The sequence below is a fragment of the Sceloporus occidentalis genome, unplaced genomic scaffold (assembly GCF_023333645.1).
Source record: "Sceloporus occidentalis isolate IW3139 unplaced genomic scaffold, rSceOcc1.0.p SCAF_2, whole genome shotgun sequence".
Classification (NCBI taxonomy): domain Eukaryota; kingdom Metazoa; phylum Chordata; class Lepidosauria; order Squamata; family Phrynosomatidae; genus Sceloporus; species Sceloporus occidentalis.
Window position 1 is genome coordinate 78,042,708 of NW_028316982.1, and position 20,419 is coordinate 78,063,126.

The window sequence follows — 20,419 nt, forward strand, 5'->3', positions numbered from 1 at the left end:
TGCCAAGAAAACTCTGTGATAAGTTGCATTTAGGGCCGCTTTAAGTCAGAAATGTCTTGAAGGCACACAACAACAATTTAATAACCAGCCCTCTTTTTAGAATTTGAAGTTTTATTTCCAATTGTTTTTTTTTAAAAGTCCCTCTGGAGCCAGGTAGCTTAGTGGTTTGAGCATTGGGCTTCGACTCTGGAGACTAGAGTTTGATTCCTAGCTTGCTCGGACATGGGAGAGCTTGGGGAAGTCACACTATCTCAGCCTCAGAGGAAGATAGGAAACCTCCTCTGAACTAACCTTGCCAAGAAAAACCCGATAGGTTTGCCTTATGTCAAAAATGACTTGAAGGCACAACAGTAGCAGCAAACTCTCTGGCTGAAAGAACCAGTCCCCAGTGCACTGAGTCAGGATAAGATTTGCACTGAGACCAAGTTGGGACAAAGACATGGTGACCGGACATGCTCGCCTTTTCCAGAACATGTCCTACATTTTAACCTTCTGTCCAGGGGGAATTCCAAAATGTCCTCCATTCAGAGCATGAGAAAGAAACATGAATTTATATATGTGTGTGCTTTTAGCTTTTTATTTGGCCAGGTCCTCCAATTTGTCTTGAATACCCTATATTTTGCAGTGGCCTCATCCTCCCTTCAGGGGAGGACATTGCTCTCCCTGTGACTAAAGCATAAATTTACACTAGAATGTTTTTAGCTTTTTATTTGGTCAGGTCCTCCATTTTGTCTTGAAGGTCCCTGGAGGTGAGGGCATGTGATCGCCCTGTGGCTAAGAAGCATGAATTTACATTTCTATGAGTTACATTAAACAAGTTACAATTCTATGAGTGCTTTTAGCATTTTATTGGGTCAGGTCCTCCATGTTGTCTTGAAGGTTCTCCATGGTTATTAAGACACTTGGTCACCCTGTGCCTAAACAGCATGAATTTAAATATAAGTGCTTTTCACTTTTTCTTTGGTCATGTCCTCCATTTTGTATTGGATGCCCTACATTCTGCATTGCCTTGTCCTCCTTTGTGGTGAGGACATTGGGTCTCCCTATGTCTAAGGAACATAAATTTATATTTCTAGGAGTGTTTTCTAGCTTTTATTTGGTTGGGTCCTCTATTTTGTCTGGAATGCCCTACATTCTGCAATACCCTTGTCTTCCCTTGAGGTGAAGACATTGGTCAGCCCTGTGACTGGGAAGCATGAATCTACATTTTTGTAATAAAGGAGTTACATTTCCACGATGTCCTTTTAGCTTTTTATTTGGTCAGGCCCTCCATTTTGTCTGGAAGGTTCTACATTTTGCGGTCGCCTCGTCCTCCCTTGAGCTGAGGATATTGGTCAACCCTGTGACTGAGGATCATGAATTTACATTTAGATGAATCACATTTAGATGAGTGTTTAGCTTTTTATTTGGCCAGGTCCTCCATTTTGTAATGCCTTTGTCCTCCCTTGAGCTGAGGACATTGGTCAACCCTGTCTCTGAAAAGCATGGATTTACATATCCATATCAACTGACTTACATTTCCACAATGTCTTTTTTTGCTTTTCATTTGGTCAGGTCCTCCATTTTGTTGTTTTGTCTCCTATATGGGCCCTACATTCTGCTGGGGCCTGGTCCTCCTTTGAAGGGGGATATATTTGGTCAAACCCTGTGACTGAGTGGGAAGCATGAATTTACATGTACATGAGTTACATAACATTAAACTCGTTTGAGTGTGTTATTTGGTCAGGTCCTCCATTTTTGCCCCCAATCTGGTCATCAACCCTGAGTGGGAATCATCATGGACTTACAATGTGTGTATGTGAGTGACATTATTAAACGAGAGCTGCAACTTAGTGCTTTCAAGATCAAGACATTTATTGAGCCAGGTCCTCTATTTCTGCGAGGGCCCGGGTGGGTCCTCCTCCTTCAGGCTGAGGAGATGGGCTCGCCTTGGGAGACACGGGGGAAAGTAACCCCCTGAAAGCCTCGCCAAAGCGGCTTCTCTCTCTGAAGCCCCGCCTGTTTTATCCCTCAGAGAGGCTATAAAAGCCCTCCCTGGGGAGGTTATTATTAGTGAGGAGGAGGAGAGATGAAGAAGAGGAGGAAGGAGCAACAGCATTGGCACAAATAGGCGTTTATTATTATGATCACTGTTAATACCATCGTTGTCTAGCCCTCCTCCCAGCCGCCTCCCAGGCGGGCCTTTCGCGTTTAAAAGCGCCATTTCCCCCTCTCTCCATCAGTTCTTTCCCGCCTAATCCCGGGGGTAAACATGAAGCTCTGCTCGTTGCTGCTTCTCCTGCTCTCCGTCGCCGGCGGCGCTTCGGCCCAGCTCTTCGGGCGCCCGCTCTGCCCCGACCGCTGCGACCGCTCCCGGTGCCCTGCTCTGCCGCCCGAGTGCCAAGGCAGCCCGGCGCTGGACTCCTGCGGCTGCTGCCCTGCCTGCCCGGCCCAGGAGGGAGAGGCCTGCGGGGCGGCCCCGGCCGGGGAGCCTTCCTGCGCCGAGGGCCTGCTCTGCGTCGTCCTCCCCGGGGGCCCCGCCGGCGGCACCGCCGCCTCCTCCACCGTCAGGAAGAGGGCCAAGGCCGGGAGGTGCCTCTGCCCCTCCGCCGAGCCCGTCTGCGGCAACGACGGAAGGACCTACGGCAGCCTCTGCCAGCTCCGGGCCGCCAGCCGCAGGGCGCCCGCCGCGGAGCCCGCCCTCATCGCCATCCAGAGGGGGCCCTGCAGCCACGGTAAGAAGCAGGGAGCAGCAGCAGCAGCTTCCCTAGGTGCCTCAGATGCAGCATCCTTAGTATTGTTATTAGTCTACTTCCTCAGATGCATTATTATTGTTATTATTATCATTCAAAGATATCATAGCTGTGCTAGTCTGTGGAATCAGCAGGTAAGAGAGATCTTGTAGCACCTTTAAATGAAAGAGTGGAATTGGCAGCATCAGCTTTCCTAACTTCAGCCCACTTCCTCAGATGCATTTCGATATAATAATAATAATAATAGTAATAATAATAATGTAGAGAGATCTCGTTGCACCTTTGAGACTCACTGAAAGAAAGAAGTTGGCAGCATCAGCTTTCCTAGACTTCGGTCTACTTCCTCGGATGCATTATCATCCTCCTCCTCCTCCTCCTCCTCATTATTCCTAGATATAGCCGTGTTAGTCTGCAGAATCGGCAGGCAGAGGAGAGATCTTGTTGCACCTTTGAGACCAAGGTCCAAAACAGACTGTAGAAATAACCCAGCATGAAGCCGCTTGGCTCAGTGCCGTGGTATGTTGGGATTTGTAGTGTCTGTGAAGCATTGAGCCTCCCTCTCCACCTGTCAGAGAAATTTGGTGCCACGGCAAGCTACAGTTTTAATAATGTAATGTTTTAAATTGTTTGAATGTTTTTGTAGAACTGGTATTTTGCATGTCTTATACTGGACCGTTTCAGATCTGTAAGCCGCCTTGAGTCCCTGTATTGGGAGGAAGGCGGGATACACACACACACACACACACACACCAACAACAACCCAGTTCCCAGGATTCCCTAATTCCCTAAAGCGGTCTCAAACTGGATTATTTCTGCAGTGTGTTTTGGATCTAAGCATAAACTTCTTAGTGTGGCGTGTGGTTTTGAGCTTTCCTTGGGTCATTGTGCCTTGAAGGTCCTGCATTTATTCATTTGATGCATTCAGGGGTGCCCTTCTAGTCCAGGAGGGACTCACAAAGCCTCCTCCATTCAGAATCATGGATTTGCGTTTCTATCAGTATTTTGAGCTCTCCCCTTTTTTGGGGGGGGTCATGTCCTCCCATTTCCCCCCCCTCTGACTGCCCTCCATTCTGCGGTGCCTAAGTTGTCCTCCTTTTATTTATTAATTAATTTGTTTCATTTATATGCCGCCTTTCTCTCCTTCCCTCCCAAGGGACCCAAGGCGACTCACAGATTTTTTTGCAGTTAGATGGGGAAGCATTAAAAGAAATGACAGTACTTGTTCATAGGAAATATTTGGAGAGTACTTGTTGATAGAGAATATAGAGGTTTGGTTGTTAAAAACACACACTCACACACAAAAAGGAGGACACATAAATGATTCTCTATGGGCAAGTATTCCCCAATGATGCTCTATGGGCACGTATTTTTCAATGATGCTCTATGGACAAGTATTCTATTATTCTCTATTGGCAAGTATTTTCCAATGATTCTTTATAGGCAAGTATGGTTTCCCTATGGGCCAGTACTGTCATTTGTTTTAGTAGGTCCAGAGGACAGACTTTGTGGCTTTGTTTTTCTGCGCTTTGACATGTAGTTGTCTGCAAATGCATCCTTTTAAAAAAACATTTTAAATATGTAAAATCAGTTCTCTTGTAAATATCTTAGAAAGGAAAAAATAATTCAGTAAATACCAAATTTATGGCAAATTCTCAGTGGGGAAGGAGGTGGTTGAGTGAGAAGAGGAATGGGTTTCCAACTCAGATCCCATCCTCTGTGGGAAGAAGATGTAGAAGAAGAAGAACAAGAAGAAGCAGAAGTTGAAGAAGAAGAAACAACAGCAGCAGCAGAAGAAAGGATGGGTGCAAGCAGGGTGACTAGATGTCCTAATAACCCCAAAGGAGGACAAGGCACTGCCAAAAATGTACGGCATTCAAGACACAATGGAGGACCTGACCAAAGAAAAGGTAGAAACACTCCTAGAAATATAAATTTATGCTCTTTAGTTGCAGGAGGACAAAGGCACTGCAAAATGTAGGGCATTTAAGACAAAATGGAGGACCTGACCAAAGAAAAAGCTAAAAGCACTCCTATATAAATTCATGCTGCTTAGTCACAGGGTGACCAAGTGTCCTAATAACCGCAGAGGAGGACAAGGCACCGCAGAAATGTAGGACCTTCAAGACAAAAGTTCAAAGCACTCATATAAAACATATCTTCATACTTCTTAGTCAAAATGGAGTACATTCTGGAATTCCTGGACAGAAGGCAGGAATGGAGGGCAAATTGTGGGAAAGGAGGATGTGTTTGTCAACCGTGGGATAAGAAGGTGGTGGGGTGAGAAGAGGAGTGGGTTTCCCACTTGCAAAAAGGGGCAAGCTGAGAAGTGGAAAGGTGGGTACAGTCATTAGGGTTGCATGGTGTCGCCCCCCCCCCCCGCCACCACTGACCTCCTTCCATACCACACCATACAGAGAGTCCCTAGTCATGTTTTTTGTACTTGTTGTACGCCTTCAAGTTGTTTCCAACTTATGGTGACCTTAAGTCGAACCTATGATATTTCTTTGGCCAGATTTCTGTAGAGTAGGGGTTTGCCCTTGCTATCCTCTGAGGCTGAGAGAGTAAGGTCAGCCAGTGGGTTTTCATGGCCAAGTGGAGATTTGAACCCTGCTCTCCAGAGTCATAGTCCAGGGCTCAAACCACTACACCACACTGGCTCTCTACTGGAATTTACTTCCTAGTGCAAACTACTGCAACATGCTGATCTGTATACCACACCATACAGAATCCTTACTATTGTTTTTTGTACTAATGTTGGTCATAAATTATAATTCTTGTGCATCACTGAATGTAATGGCAATGACATAAAACAGCTAGCTAAATTAAGCCCATACCTTTCAATTACAATAGCATATGCACAGCCTGGATGTATTTACATGTACATAGTTTCATGTGATGAGAGCCAACATAGTGTAGTGGTTTGAGTGTTGGACTATGACTGGAGATCAGGGTTCAAAACCTGCTTTGCCATGAAAACCCATTGGGTGGGCAAGTCACACTCTTTGAGCCTCAGAGGATGGCCCTGGCAAGCTCCCTCTGAAGAAACCTGCCACCCCCCCAAACCCCCACCCCCCACAACCCACTATGATAGGGTTCACTTTAAGGTTGCCATAAGTCAAAAATGACTTGGAGGCACACAGCAACAAAGAATGTGTGTGTGTGTATATAATTTCAATTTAATTTTAAAACACCAGGGGTCTTTTCTTCTTGCACTGAGTCTCACTCCACTCATTAGCATTTTAAAGACATGCAGGTGAATGCCAAGGCCCTTTTCTGCCAAAAGGCAGATATTTGGGGAGCAGTGGTGTCATCCCTGCTTTTTTGCCTGTCACTTGGTGTGGTCTGAATTTCCCAAACCCCCTATTGAGTCCTTTGGGTGGAAGGAAGGCTGGAGGCTGCCTAGCACTGCACTAGACCACTGGCACACCCACCGCACCCATCTACCTCAGTATTATCTACTACATGAACTGGTGGTCCTGGTTCTAGATGGGCTCTTTTTGTCCTAATTTCAGTCCTGCCAGGAGGATCTGAGGTTCAACCTAAGAGTTTTCAGAACAGAGCACTTCATACACTCAGGTTTTTGGCACCATTCCCACACCTTATTTGTGAAATAAGTCTTTTGCACGTGAGCTAGATTTTCCTTTGCCGGAAGGTTTTAAACAGAAGTAAGATGGTCACTTCTTAGGAATGTCTTTTGCTGTGTCTGCACTGCCTAGGGTTGGATTAAAACATCCTTTGGATCCTATGATTCTGTCAGAAATACTTTTAAAACACCTCTCAGTCATTTCATATGAACAAGGTTGGGTAAGGAAAACCAAGTCTAATGATGCCTTGTATCCTTTAAATGTAGTTTGTCTTCCCATACGTTTGCTCAGTGATCTTGGGGCTACAAAATCAATATTTCAGGTGTTCCTTGATGGTAGGGTATGTGTGTGTGTACACAAACATTCAAGATTAGGAGCAGGCAGACTGCTGCTTAAGTGATTATGGAATTTAATCTCTTCAGTAATACCGAGAGAGGTCATGTTGTCTTTTCTTTTCCCCTTTTCAAAGCATAAATACAAGTTAGCAATCATGACAAGATGGGGAGGAGGAGAAAATTAGTCAGTCCTTGGGAATTGGATGCAGTGGGGAAGTAGTGAACAGTCATTGTCAGTAAGGAAGAAGCAGACTTGGGTGGAAGAGAATGTGGGTTATGTTGCTTGGAAAGTTAGCAAGTGGAAAGTCTGTAGAAAGTGCTCTCATCACTTCTAGTGGGGGAACATCTCAGGTCATGTTGGGCAGAACAGGGAAGAAGTAGGGATGTGGTGAGATGAAGACAGAACATTTAGTTCCTGGGTAGACAGGTAATCCGTTGAGGAATAAGGTTGGCACTGGATCCCACAGTGAGATGAGATGGGGAGCTGGTATTAAGGGGGAAAGATTCATATTTCTCTTGAATGCAGTACAAATGCAGAACTACTAGCCATTGTATAAATACTCTTAATTTCAGAATTAGAGGCTGCTACCAAGTATTTTGAATATAACACTATAAATCAGCTAAACAAGACATGCCTGCGATGGTGTTACATTAGCAATCATTGATAACAGTCACGGAAATTTTCATAGTGCAATCTAGGGCATGTCTGCTTAGAAGTAAACATGCAAAGGGATCTTGTAGCTCCTTTCAGACTGAGTGATAAAAGGTTGTAGTATAACGTTTCATAGACTTGATCTGCTTCCTCAGACCAAGTCTACAAAAGTTCATGTTACAACTTCTTTTGCTCAGTTAATCTCAAGTTTTGCATGATTCGTTTTCATACTGATATTCCAGACTAAGGTGGCTATGTGTCTGAATTCTACTCAGAAGTAAGTCCAACTGAATTCAGTTGAACTTGTGTGCGTGTTGTTTGCCTTCAAGTCATTTCGGACTTATGGCTACCCTAAGGTGAACCTGTCACAGGGTTTTCTTGTCAAGTTCCTTTAGAGAGGGTTTGCCATTCCCATCCTCTGAAGCTGAGAGAGTGTGACTTGCCCAAGGTCAGCCAGTGGATTTTCATGGCCAAGCAGGGATTTGAACCCTGCTCTCCAGAGTTATAGTCCAATGGTCAGACCATTGCACAGTGCTGTCTGGTGGAACTTAGTCCCCATTAAATGTGTACAGGATTACAGCTTTAATCATGGACAATGTTGCCTTAATTCAATGTGTTTGTTTCCTGTTATTTCAACACATATTCTGTGTGATTAAGAGTCACTTAAGTGCCCAGCTACACAGCAATCTCATTTCACAGTCTTAAAACAACAACAACAAAAGCCACTGCGGGCTGTAGGGCAGAAGAGAGATTGCTTTACCCCTATGTCTCTGGTCATTTCCTCATTCAGGTTATCCACCTCCAGCTATTTTTCCATGTGCAGGAAAGAGACAAGTACTAATCTATTCCTTCCAAGGAGAAGAAACAAATTCAGGGAGTCATGTTGAGTGGAATAGCACATAAAAGGGAAAGGGTTAGACAGTTCTTTTTCTTTTGCTCAAACTTGCAGAATCTTATGACTGCTCTTCATTAAGAAAAACAAGTTGGGAGACTGTTACCCGTCTGATGTGCAACATCTGGTTTGGCTCTAGCTAATATTTTCCTGGAGATAAATATTTTCTTTTATAAGAGCATGACTGAAAAATCAACAAGAGTTCTGCTCTTGCTAGTTTCCTACCTGATGCCTGCTTAACACCAATCTACCTTGGATCTCACTAGGTTTTACTTTTGAGTGAACATATATAGGATACATTTGTAAGGTTATGTACATGGCAGATCTATATGCAGAACTGGGCTTCTTGCTATATTCTTATGAATGATGAATGGTGTGGTGGAATAATTTTTAATCCAAAATAGGGAAGAACAAGCGGAGAGTTTAATCTTACCCCCTCAGTTTGTTTTCCTATCAGAGGTTCATAAGTTTAAGCTGTTTTTGCTTCTGTTAATGCTCTACTACCACTAGAAATTAAAAAAACCCTAATTTTTTTTTGAGTCAGAGAGTGGCAAGCAGAAAGGAACCATCTCTGCCTGTCTATCTTTGCTGCACTTTTAGATTAATGACACCCTCCCTATTTTCATAGGGAATTGTGAGATCTGCCAGAACCATATCTAACTACATCCCACCTTCTGTACAGATTACATTTTATGTGCATATTGTTATTGACCTACTAACTGTTGGACCAGCCTGTAGGACTCATGTAAGGAATAGCTTATTGGAAAGACTTGAGAAGTTTAAGTCTGGAATTCTAGAACAAAACTATGTGGTCTGGAATGCATGTAGATTCTTGAGTATCTTTTGAAGTACCTCTGCTTATAAGAATGTATCTGAAAGGTCATCCAAACATCTGTTAGATATTGGGATAGAAGATATGGGAGCAAACACTTCCTTTGAAAAAAAAGGAAGTCTTAAAACTACATTTTATTGAGGAAGGCAAAGAACATTAACATATTTCTGTTTCTTCTTTACACATCAAAACTGTAAAGTTTTAGTGATCTTTCTTTATATTATTTCTAGGGATCTGCATGCCACCACCCTTCATTTGGTTCAGAGCCAAGTTTGGTGATTCAGATCTGGGTCTGATTAATCATGGATCAATCTAATTTTGATCATGATCATGAATCTGAACTGAAGATTTAGGTTGCCAGTGTTCTTGTGTTGACTTGAACTGGGAGTGGCTACATCTTTTTGTTTATCAGTATCTACTTAAATTCCTGCCAGGGAATTCAGCCATGACCTGTGAATACTTTCCCTGCTGCTGAGACTTCTCTGCCTCTGTCCTAAGCAAGATCACTTCTTTTAAGTTGTTGGGAATAGGCTGCTGGTGCTATAATACCTTGGGTAGCTGACCTCTTCTCATTTGTTGCTTACATTGAAGACAGATAGCAATCCTGGGTTTTGTTCCCCCTTTTCTGTGGTGACTCAGACTGCCTGATTTCTACCATAAATCATAAGTAGGCTTAACTAATGAGGGGATCTAATGGAAATTAAATTTAATGGTTTGCTTATTGAACTATATAGGCAATAAAGTCATATTTGTTTTGCTTCACAAAATTAATTAAGCATGCAGTATAATAATAATATGTACTTTGTGAATTAAATAAATGTGTTTCTTGGCAGACTAAAACTGCACAGATGGACAAAAACTTTTGAATAATGATACTGAAATATGAATCACACTAAAAAGGGCAAATACCCAACAATAGCTAAAGGTACTCTTGAGTGCATGTTAACAGATAAGTTCTCAAATTAACAAACCAAGAAGGCAAAGAGAGGGTTAAACTTGGGTATTCAACAAGATACAAGTTTGGCAAATAAAAGGAGAAGCGTTTAGCTGACCATCAGCGATCTCCCAAACTTTTACCATAGGCCCGGTACAGACTGCCCAAAAAGGGTGGTCTGCTAGCGCCTGATTTTGTTCTGTGGTGAAGCCGCAGTCACCAGACCGCGGGACTTCCCTGTGGAGCAAAAAGAACATCCAAAAAGCAGGTTCTTCTTGTGGCGCCATAATGACGCCGCAGTGTGCCAGTAGTGCACTTGTGATGTCTTTATGGCGCTGCGAAATGTCGGCGCCCATCTGTACAAGGCGCTGCCATTTTGACATACTGAAGACGTGCTAGGGTTACAGATGCCCTGAGGTAACCCTAGCATGTCACCAGGACGTGCTATGGCGCCAGTCTGTACCGGGCCACTGTTTTTTCAATGAGCGTGTGTGTATGTGCCTTCAAGTCTCCTGTCAATGTATAGTGACCACATGAATTTCATAGGGTTTTTCTTGTTTTGGTTGTTGTGTGCCTTCAATTTTTTCCAACTTATAGCAATCCTAGGGTGAATCTATCTATCACCGGGTTTTCTTGGCAAGAATCATTCAGAGAGCGTTTGCCTTTGCATTCCTCTGAGGCTGAGAGATAGTGACTTGCCCAAGCTCAAATCATAAAGTTTTCATGGCTGATTTGAACCCTGATCTCCAGAGTCATAGTCATCACTCAAACAACTACATCATGCTGACTCACAGGGTTTTTTAGGCAATACATATTCAGACATGGTTTGCCAGTTCCTTCCTCTGAAATGTAGCCTACAGCACATGGTATTTGTTGGTAGTTTCCTATCCAAGTACTAATCAGGCCTAACCCTGCTTAGCTTCCAAAATCAGAAAGGACATATTGCCTTTAGGGCAATGGTTTTCAAATGGTGAGGTAGGACTCCCAGGTGTGCGTGTGAGAGTTAATCAAGGGGGGAGTGAGAGTTGGAATCTTTGATCCCTCCTCCTCCCCTTTCTCTTCCCAAACATTTTATGTATAAAATTTACACATTCATTAAGTATTGAATTTATTTAAATGAAGCTATTCTAATTTGAATATTATTTCCTTATAAAATGTTAAAATATGAGCGTACATGAATGTGTGAATGACAATACGCATGCTAAATAAACAAAATATTTTCTTTCACATACAGCGTGTGACATCCTCACAGATGTAAAGGCGGGGTCCCAAGGGTAAAAAGTTTGAGTACCATTGATTTAGGGTATTTAGGGACAGGCTCAATGAACTGCTACTAACAATTAAATCTTGGAAGTGAAAGAGAAGAAATATAGGAGAAAATTGACTATATAATTTAAAGAATCTCAAAGTCTGTCCTCAAAGATTGTGGCTGTGATTGGACAGTACTGGCAAGATTCTTGCCCCAGCTTGCACATTAGATCTGTCAAATGAGCAAAGTCCACTCCCCTCCATGTCATATCACTTAGGTGTTTTTCTGATACAGTCATGTGGAAGACATACTGTTTGATTTTTCCTGCTTATTTTTGATATTTGGATCAGTCTAAATTGATATGAACAGTGAATTGGGACAATCTGATCTGATCCAATTGTTTTTAATTGCTGTCAAGTCAGCTTTGATTTATGATGACCCCAAGAAAGAGACATCCAGCACACCCTGTCATTAAGAGCCCTACTTGGGACCTGCAAACTCAGGGCTGTGACTGCTTTGATGGAGTCTATCCATCTATAATGTCATCTTACTTGTTTCCTATTGCCTCCCACCTTACCAGTCATTATCGTCTTTACTTAATGAGTTGTGTTATCTCATGACATGGGCAAAGTATGATAACCTCAGTTTGCTCATTTTGGTTTCTAGTGAAGGTTCACTCACTTTTCTCTAGGACCCATTTATTTTCATAGTCCATGGCACTGTCCTCTAGCACAGACATTTCCAGAGATTTTATTCTCTTCTTTTCAGCTTTCTTCATTTTTCCAACTTTCACATCCATACATATACATTGGAAATATAGTGACATGGAGCTGGTCCAAGACTGGCCCAAAGTGGCTTGATTCACTTCAGGATTCTGTCATATTAGTTGCATGGCCATAGTATGTCTTCAGTATATACAAGAAAACATTAACAGAATTCTCAAAAGAGAATTTTGAGTGATTGGTAGAACTTAAAGCATCTGGAACTTAAATTGATAGAACTTAGAGCATTATTTCATCAGTTTCTTCTGGTCCCTCCATAAAATACCAGAATTTTAAATATAAAAATTACCAGGGAGATGACTTTTTATGTCCACCAGAATAGATGTAACTGAAATGCTTAATCTAAATCTCTTTATAGCTAAATGCCTTTGAGTCAAGTGATGTCATGGAAAATGAAATCAGAAAAGCAAAGTCAACAATCTCAGCAGAGTGAATTGTTGCTGAATAGATGCTGAAAGTGCATGGAACCATTCTTGGCAATGCTAAAACCCAGTCCATCATAATCTGCAGTTTGATCATTTTGCTTGAGGCTGGATAAATATTGGCAAGCCCAATAAAATTCATGATGCCATATTTATAAGCTGCAGTAGTCAAGCTGTACAGTGCAGGGAAATAGCAGTAAGAACCACCATGATGCACTAGCCAGAGGTGGAGATTGGGGTTTAGAATCTGATCAGCTTCCTGTATAGGCCACTGTCCCTATACATACATTACCTTGTTGTTGTTTGTTGTGTACCTTCAAGTCATTTCTGACTTATGGCAGCCCTGTCAAGCAGTTTTCAGGAACTGAAAGTGTAACTTATCCACAGTCACTGAATTCCATGGCCAAGTGGGAAATTGAACCCTTATTTTCAGAGTCGTAGTCCAGTGCCCTAACCTCTACTCTACATTGGCTTTTAATCCAGTAAACAATGCCTTTTTTCTAGAGTGCATTAAATTCCACTGATAGACAAATTTCAAAACTTACCAATAGAGAATTTGCAAAATCTGTATGAGTAGAGCACTTTTATTAGGCCATCCAAAAGGGAAGAATACCTATTATGAAGAGCCTACCTCAGAGTGCTGTTGAGAAAACATGAATTGTAAGGTGCTTTCCCTTTCTTTGAAATTAATTTCCTTCTTTGAATTTACAGCAAATAACCATAACTGTAGTATGAAGGTCTTTATTATATTGTCTCTTCCATCTCCTTCAGTTTAATGGGTGACCCCCAGTATAATTTGATTTCTTTTCAGTGTTGATATTGAAATGAACTTTTTCATCTAACAGTTGAAAACAGATACATGTTTCCTGTTTAAAACAAAACAAAAGCCCCATAGGAGCAGAATTCAGAGACGTGGCTGTGTTAGTCTGGAATATCAGTATGCAAAAGGTTCTTGTACCACCTTTGAGACATAGGCCCTGTACAGATGTCCCTTTCTGCCCCGGATTGTTGTTGCATGGGCACGGCAACGATCCATTCCAAAAAGGAGCTGCAAAACGCAGCTCCTTTCCGTGCTGCTGCCAAGGCGCCTGGAGCGGCGCAGTGATGTCTCTTGTGCTCTTCACTGTTTGGATGCAGCGCACAAGGTACGTTATTGGCGTGTGTGGTGTGTGAATGCACATGTGCCCAAAATAGCATCGAGAGAGCAAGGAGTGTGTGGATGTTCCGCTCTCCCGAGCCCTAGTTTCAGCCCCAGGCTGCCGCAAAGCGGTGGTTGTGAAGACACACCCAACTAAAAGTGGTGGCAGGTTTGGGTGTGCAATGCCGGTACCCTGGTGAGATCAAACTCTTTACCCACAAAAAGGCTCTGAAGCTGAATGTAAAGTTCAAAAGGGGGGAATTTTAATTTAAAGGACAAAAATAAAGAGTTTTCTCCTCCCCAGCTCTAAATAAAGATACTTTACAGTTTCAGCAATCTTCTGGATGTCATCTTTCTGGGTCTGATGTCAGTTTGCTCTCCTCACTCAATGGAGCTGGTGCAGGGTCTTTCAGCTCCTGAATTTCTTTATTTGCTTGCTGATGGTAACTAATTTGGCTGAGTTGGTACTGGTAACTAAATTGGCTAAATTGGTCCTGGTAACTAAAATGGCTAAAGTGTAAGAAATGCCCTTTCCGGCTGTCTGGGCCTGTTTGCCACCAAAAGACAGCTCTCTGCCTGCTCACAGCAAAGACTGCTCCCCAGCTAAAAACCTCTAGCTACAGCAGTGCGTGCTGGAAAAGGGCAAACCAAACCTGGAAATAATGCAGGGGAATCCTACAGCTCCTCCCACAAACTAATACAATGACTTTCCTACACTAAAATATTCTGTGGCCTGAACCAACACGAAAGAAAATGCAGGGGGAAATTCAGTCAGTCCTGGCAGGACATCACAGTGGTCTGTACTGGGCCTAACTGCACAAAAGACATTGTAGCATAAGTTTTCTTAGACTGGGTCTGCTTCCTCAGATGCAAGACTCCCATAGTCTATGTGAAGAAATGACTTGCACCCCCCCCCCCCCCAAGTAGCTAGCATGGTATAGTGATTTGAGCACTGGGCTACAGCTCTGGAGACCAGAGAATTCCTGCTCAGCCATGGAAGGCTACTGAGTAATCTTGGGCAGGTCACACACTCTCAGTGTCAGAGGAAGGCACAGGCAACTCCCTTCTAAGTAAATCATGCCAAGAAAACCCTGTGATAAGGCTGACATAAGACAGAAGCACTAGAAGGCACACAGTAACAAATTCAAAAACAGCTCTGTGTTTCTAGGAATGCCCAAATGTTTGCATAAAATGCAAGCTAGTATAAATGGAGGACTCCTAGCAGTGGTACTTAAGTTATTAACGATCAGGACTTAATCCTTAGGCTGCACCATTCAACTAATCCCATCTCTTGCAGGCTTAACTCATATGCAAATTTACTGAGAGCAGAGCTCACTGCATCATAAGTAAACATGCATTAAAGTTGAGCTGACATTGTCCTAACAGCCTTGGAACATTTGGGAGGATGAGGCTGCCCCAGGGTATATGCCAGCTGGATTTGGCTTGGTTTTCTAAAATATTAGTTGCATATTAAGGATTCAGATGGTTATGCTTCTGCAATTTGCTTGATTAAAAAAAACCTAATAGTTCAGGGCGGATACAGTTGTAACCTTTTAAAGAATTTACCATCACTTCTGTTGTTTATTATTAAATCCGTATCTGTTGCAGCTAAAGTTAATAAGCCTGTGCTGTGTTGGGTTTGAGGAATACGTATTGCAACACATTGTTTGCATAGCTTGATTAATTCAGAAGCATTTCCTTTGTATCTTACCTGGAAGTGCCAATATCACTTTTCTATCTTTTTCTTTAAAAAAAAGTTTAAAAGTTGCATTGTGACCTTCAGGGAAGAATGCCTCTAACAGTTCATACCAGAAAACAACATAGAAATGCATTGATGCATTGTCCTAATCTCCCATGTTTGTAGACATACAGACGTCTCTTTATTCTGGTCTATGATCTGAAAATCATTATTTGGGGAAAATTCACTAAGTTTAAGCATCAGAGTGAGGAACAGGTTTTGCTCTTTGAGATCTGTTTTGTGTCCACTAAGTTTGTATCCCTAAAAATACTGAAGAAAGACCAAAACTTGCATTTCTATCTTGGAAAATAGGCAGCCAGTTTACTATTAAAAACAACAAATTCCTCGGTACCTGTATCAAAAACACGAGCCAGAAGCTTACATGTACAGCTACTGAAGCTTTTTGGAAAGGCTAAAAAAATAAAATAAAACAAAATACCTTTTCTCTAAGTGCCTACCAAAAAGTTCTTCAGGGATGCACCTTGAGGTAGGCCTCCTGAGAAGATGTCAATAAAATATAAATTTAGGTACCTACCTAGTAACTCTATAATGTCATCCCTTTAGCCATTTCATATTTATTTTGCTATACTTTGTATTCCATCTCACATCCAGTGACCCTCAACATTTCTATTGGAAACCCTCCATAACATCCTTTTGGGTGGTGCAGAGGATTGCAGGGGGCAGGAGCGACGGAAGGAGAACATCTTGTTCTGGCTGCTGTGTAGGAGGAGTGGAATCACCTCTACCTGAATCTGCTGATGGAGTTTCTTCCATCAGCAGATGTCCCCAGTTGAATCCTGCCCAGACTTCACAGCACAGAACTTTCTCTCCATCCTCTTCCCTCTCAAGCCTTCTGTGCTCTCTGAAAATCTATTCCAGTAGGTTTGGGTGACACTTTGTAATGGTGTAAAATTAGCTTTGGGAAGGGAAAGATGGGAAGGTGTGGATAGAAATACCCCTCTCTTGTATGAAGGAAAAACAATGTGAGATCCAAGTCAAAGACTTTAATTTAGTTTGCTTGTGCAGATAGTGCAAATATCAGACACTATCAGATTTCATCACACATTTCCAGCCCTCCTGCATCACATGCAGCTCTTAAACCAGCTACTTGAGAAAATTTAATTGTGCTGCCTATTTTGTTTTTGACCTGTTTACCCACTTCCTAGATTTCCAGTCCGATTCTCAGACATCCTTGTCTTCTTTGCTGCTTTCCTCCCTTGACTCTAATGAGTGTGTTTTGACTATGATGTGTGTGTTAGGAGTTTCTGGTCTGCATTTCCTCTAGCTGTGCTTTTGTCTGCATGGCTGTAGGAAAAGGAAGGTGGGGCTGGAAAAGCAGGTCTCATTCCCAGTGCAGCAAAAACAATTCTGCAGACAAAAATGTTGGAATGGTTGCATTTATATCAATAGTTATGATATTATTGGCAACTTACATTAAATTCTTCAATCACCTTGATATTTTTCAAAAAGAAAAGTAATTGAATAATTCTGGGAGTGCAGTGACCTGGATGTAAACTTAACCATACTTAGCTAACTGAAGTCCCATTGAATTCAATCAGTCTATTTTAAATCTTGATTGAATTTGGGGATCCAGACCTAATTTTTTTTTATGTATAACAGTTTCTCTTTGCAAAATGGGCCTTTAAATATTGTTTCATTTTAATTCCCAATGCTAACTTAGTTATATATCTTTTATTTTTTTTAAAAAAGAAGTATAATCATGTGCTGTAATATGTGAACTCCCTCTTCCATTTAGATTTTGCATAATACTCGTTTAATAATGTGTGTCTCTTATGAAGCAGGGACTACTTGATAGACAGTGCCTGAGCCCAGTGAAACAGCCATCAATACTGTGCAGTGGAGAAATTTCTGGCATTTTAAAGGACACTGAGATTGTTAGCCAAACCAATCCAATTGTTAGTCCTAGCTGGAATACACATTGATTCAGTTGCTGAATCTGTGCTTTTGTAAATTCTATAGCTTTGGTGGGTTTACTGTAGTTGGGACTAGCAATTGCATGTAGATCAATGTATCCTTATTCTCTGTTCATGCTTTCATAATCCATTTGTCCGAGACCTATTATAATAACTGGAAAAATAATTTCTAATATGTTATAGAGAACAGAAAACATTAAAACCACACTTTCAGGTTTGTACATAACTATGAAATATCAGCCCAATAATAGGCCCCCTCTTTCCTGAAACCACTCTGAGTTTTGGCAAGACTCAAGTGGAAGAATGTTAAGAATGATTCTGTACATACTCTCCTTGTATGAGCAGCAAAATAATCAAAAAAGCATTTTCCTGCAGAAGGAGCACCTTCCTCTCCTCAAAACAAAACAAAACAAAACAAAAAGGCTAGGAAGGGGAAAGTCTGTTAGAAACCTTGAATCCAATCCAAGATTTCATTGATAAAACTAGCACCTTGAAATGTGCTCAAGTAGTTTTGGAAAGCAACTAAAGGCCCAGGACAGATGGGCCAAAAGTGGTGTGCCGCCGCTGGTATTAGGGTTCCGGAGCGCACAGCATCTGCATGCTCTGGAACCCTAGCATGTGATGGAGGTGGCATCATGTCAGCCTCTCATCCATAGGGGGGCCACCATGATGCCGCCACCACCATACAGTGACCAGACGTCGCTGGCAGGAAGTGGCCTCATGGCGACGCCCCTTCCTGCTTCCAGCGTCGCAAAAAAGAAGCTGCTCTAGGCGGCTTTTTTGTTGCACATCTCTTGGGATGCTGCAGCACAGCATGGGGATGCTGCAGCACAGCATGGGGATGCTGCAGCACAGACACAGGGCTTACAGGGGTGGCACGGAGCCTCCAGTCTGTACTGCCCATAAGTTTCTGGAGCATATCTGTGTTGGGAGGTTGGTACCACATACTGCAGCCTTGAAAAAGTCATTCAGAGGATCTTCTTTTAACCTAACAAATTTGGAGTGACTCATGCAAAGACAAGGGTGACCAGGTGTCCTTTTCCAGGACATGTCCTATAGTTCAACTTTCTGCCAAGGAGGAATTTCAAAATTTCTTTTCATTTTGAGTATGGCCAAGAAGCATGGATATATATTTATATGAATGTTTTAGCTTTTATTTTGTAATGCCCTACATTTTTTTCTTGAATGCCCTACATTTGGTGGTGTCTTGCCTGCCTTTTTGGTTATGACATCTGGTCACCCTGTATAAAGAGGCACTCCTTTGTTTACAAATACTGCACAGTACTGAAGTAGTGATATGGGGTAAAATGTATTGACACCATATTACAGTAGGGCCTCCTTATCCATGGACTTGCCATCTATGGATTTAAGTATCCATGGATGGCAAGCCCCTGGTTGTCCCCAGTGGTGGTGCATGCACGCAGCTGCTACACTATTAGGAACAATGGGACTTGAAGTCCTTTGGATTTTGGTATCAGTGGGGTGTGAGTTCGGCAATGGCTCCCCTGCTGATATCAAGGTCCCACTATACTAGCAAAAAATAGCAAAGACTTTGAACAGCTACTGAAGAAAGTCAAGGAAGAAAGTGCAGAGGCAGGTTTATAGTCGAACATTAAGGAAACAAAAATACAGTGGGCTCTCGTTATCTGCTGGGGTTTGGTTCCAGGACCCTCTGTGGATACTCGAATCCCATTAAATACAGTGGCATAGTAAAATGGTGTCCCTGATATAAAATGGAAAAATCAAGGTTTTCTGTTTGGAATTTATACTTTTTTGGAATATTTTCAAGCTGTGGATATTTGAATCCATGGATAAAAAATCAGTGGATAAGGAGGGGCAATTGTAATTGACCACAGACTATTTAAATAACTTTAAAGTAGATGATGAAGACATTGAGATAGTAAAAGATTTCCTATCACTCAGTGGTTAATCAAAATGGCGACTGGACTAAAAAAAAAATCAGAAGACTAGGACTTGGAAGGGCAGCTATGAAGGAATTAGGCAAGCTTCTCAAATGTAAAGATATACTACTCAATAGCAAAGTCAGGATTGTCCATGCCATTGTACAGTCTGTCCTCGCCTTACGCGGGGGATCCATTCCGGATCCCTCTGCATAAGGCGAATTCCGCCTATGCTCGAGCCCCATTGGAAACAATGGGGCTCATGCGGGGTGCAATGGGGGCGCGCGCCCATTCAATTGAATGGGACGCACCGCCCCTTCCGCCCCCCGCGCGCGCCGCAGCTTGAGCGCGTGTGCTCAAGGCCGCGTATGGCGCGGGCGCACTGTATTTCCAATTTCAGAGTATGGTTATGAAAGTTGGACAGTGAAGAAACAGCAATGATAAAATTAGTAACACAATAAAATAAATAAATAAAATTTATTTCTTACCCACCTCTCCCCATGGAACAATGCAGGGAACAACAACAAATCAATGCACAACATCAGTTAAAACACATTAATTAAAACAAGCAGCAGTTTAAAAGGACATATAAGACATACACATTTTAAAACAATTCACATTTAAAATCCATCATCTAAATTCACAATTTAAAAATCATCTGAATAAGCCTGCTGGAAGAGCCTGGCCTTCAGTGCAGTGTATTCAGTTGTTGAGTCATTCTGGCAGGTCATTCCACGGCCTAGAGGCAGCTGAAGAAAATGTCTGGCTGACAGTTGCAAACCTAGTCCTGGATAGCTGGAGTAAATGCCCACCAGAGGACCTGTGTGTGCTGGGTGGATTATATGGGAGGAGGAGATCCTGTAGATAACCTGGACTCAAACCATGTAGGGCTTTAAAGGTAATAACCAACAGTTTGTACCTGACTGGAAGCTAATCGGCCTATCTGGGGACCCCAGCATGTCTTGATCCTTTCTCACTGTTGCCCACCCTCTGTCTATTTCTTGCCAAAGTAGTTTGATTTATGTAAATGGTGCATAGAGCCAGTGTAATGTAGTGGTTTCAGTGGTGGACTAGATTCCAGGAAACTGGGGCCAAATCCCTGCTCAACCATGGAAATTGACTGGGTGATCTTGGGCATGTCATACTCTCTCACTGTGAGAGAAATAGCAAACCTCTGAAAAATAAATCCCATGATACATTTGCCTTAGGGTACCCATCAATCAAAACAATTTGAAGGCACACAACAACAAACTGTGTGCATGTTTATGTAAAATTGGATGAGGCACATTTTAAA

General features: G+C 42.3%; 1 protein-coding gene across 3 annotated transcripts in view; it reads left to right on the forward strand.

Moving 5' to 3' along the window:
* The first annotated feature begins 1,920 nt into the window (after positions 1-1,920).
* HTRA1 (HtrA serine peptidase 1) overlaps positions 1,921-20,419 on the forward strand; it is a 58,776-nt gene continuing 40,277 nt past the window's right edge. The window contains exon 1 of one of the 3 annotated variants that reach the window (XM_089510081.1): positions 1,921-2,714. In XM_089510081.1, coding sequence (XP_089366207.1) covers positions 2,252-2,714 — 463 coding nt within the window. In that variant the 5' untranslated portion in view covers positions 1,921-2,251. The remainder of the gene's footprint in view (positions 2,715-20,419) is intronic. The other 2 variants (XM_089510079.1, XM_089510080.1) reach the window with 2 other exon arrangements.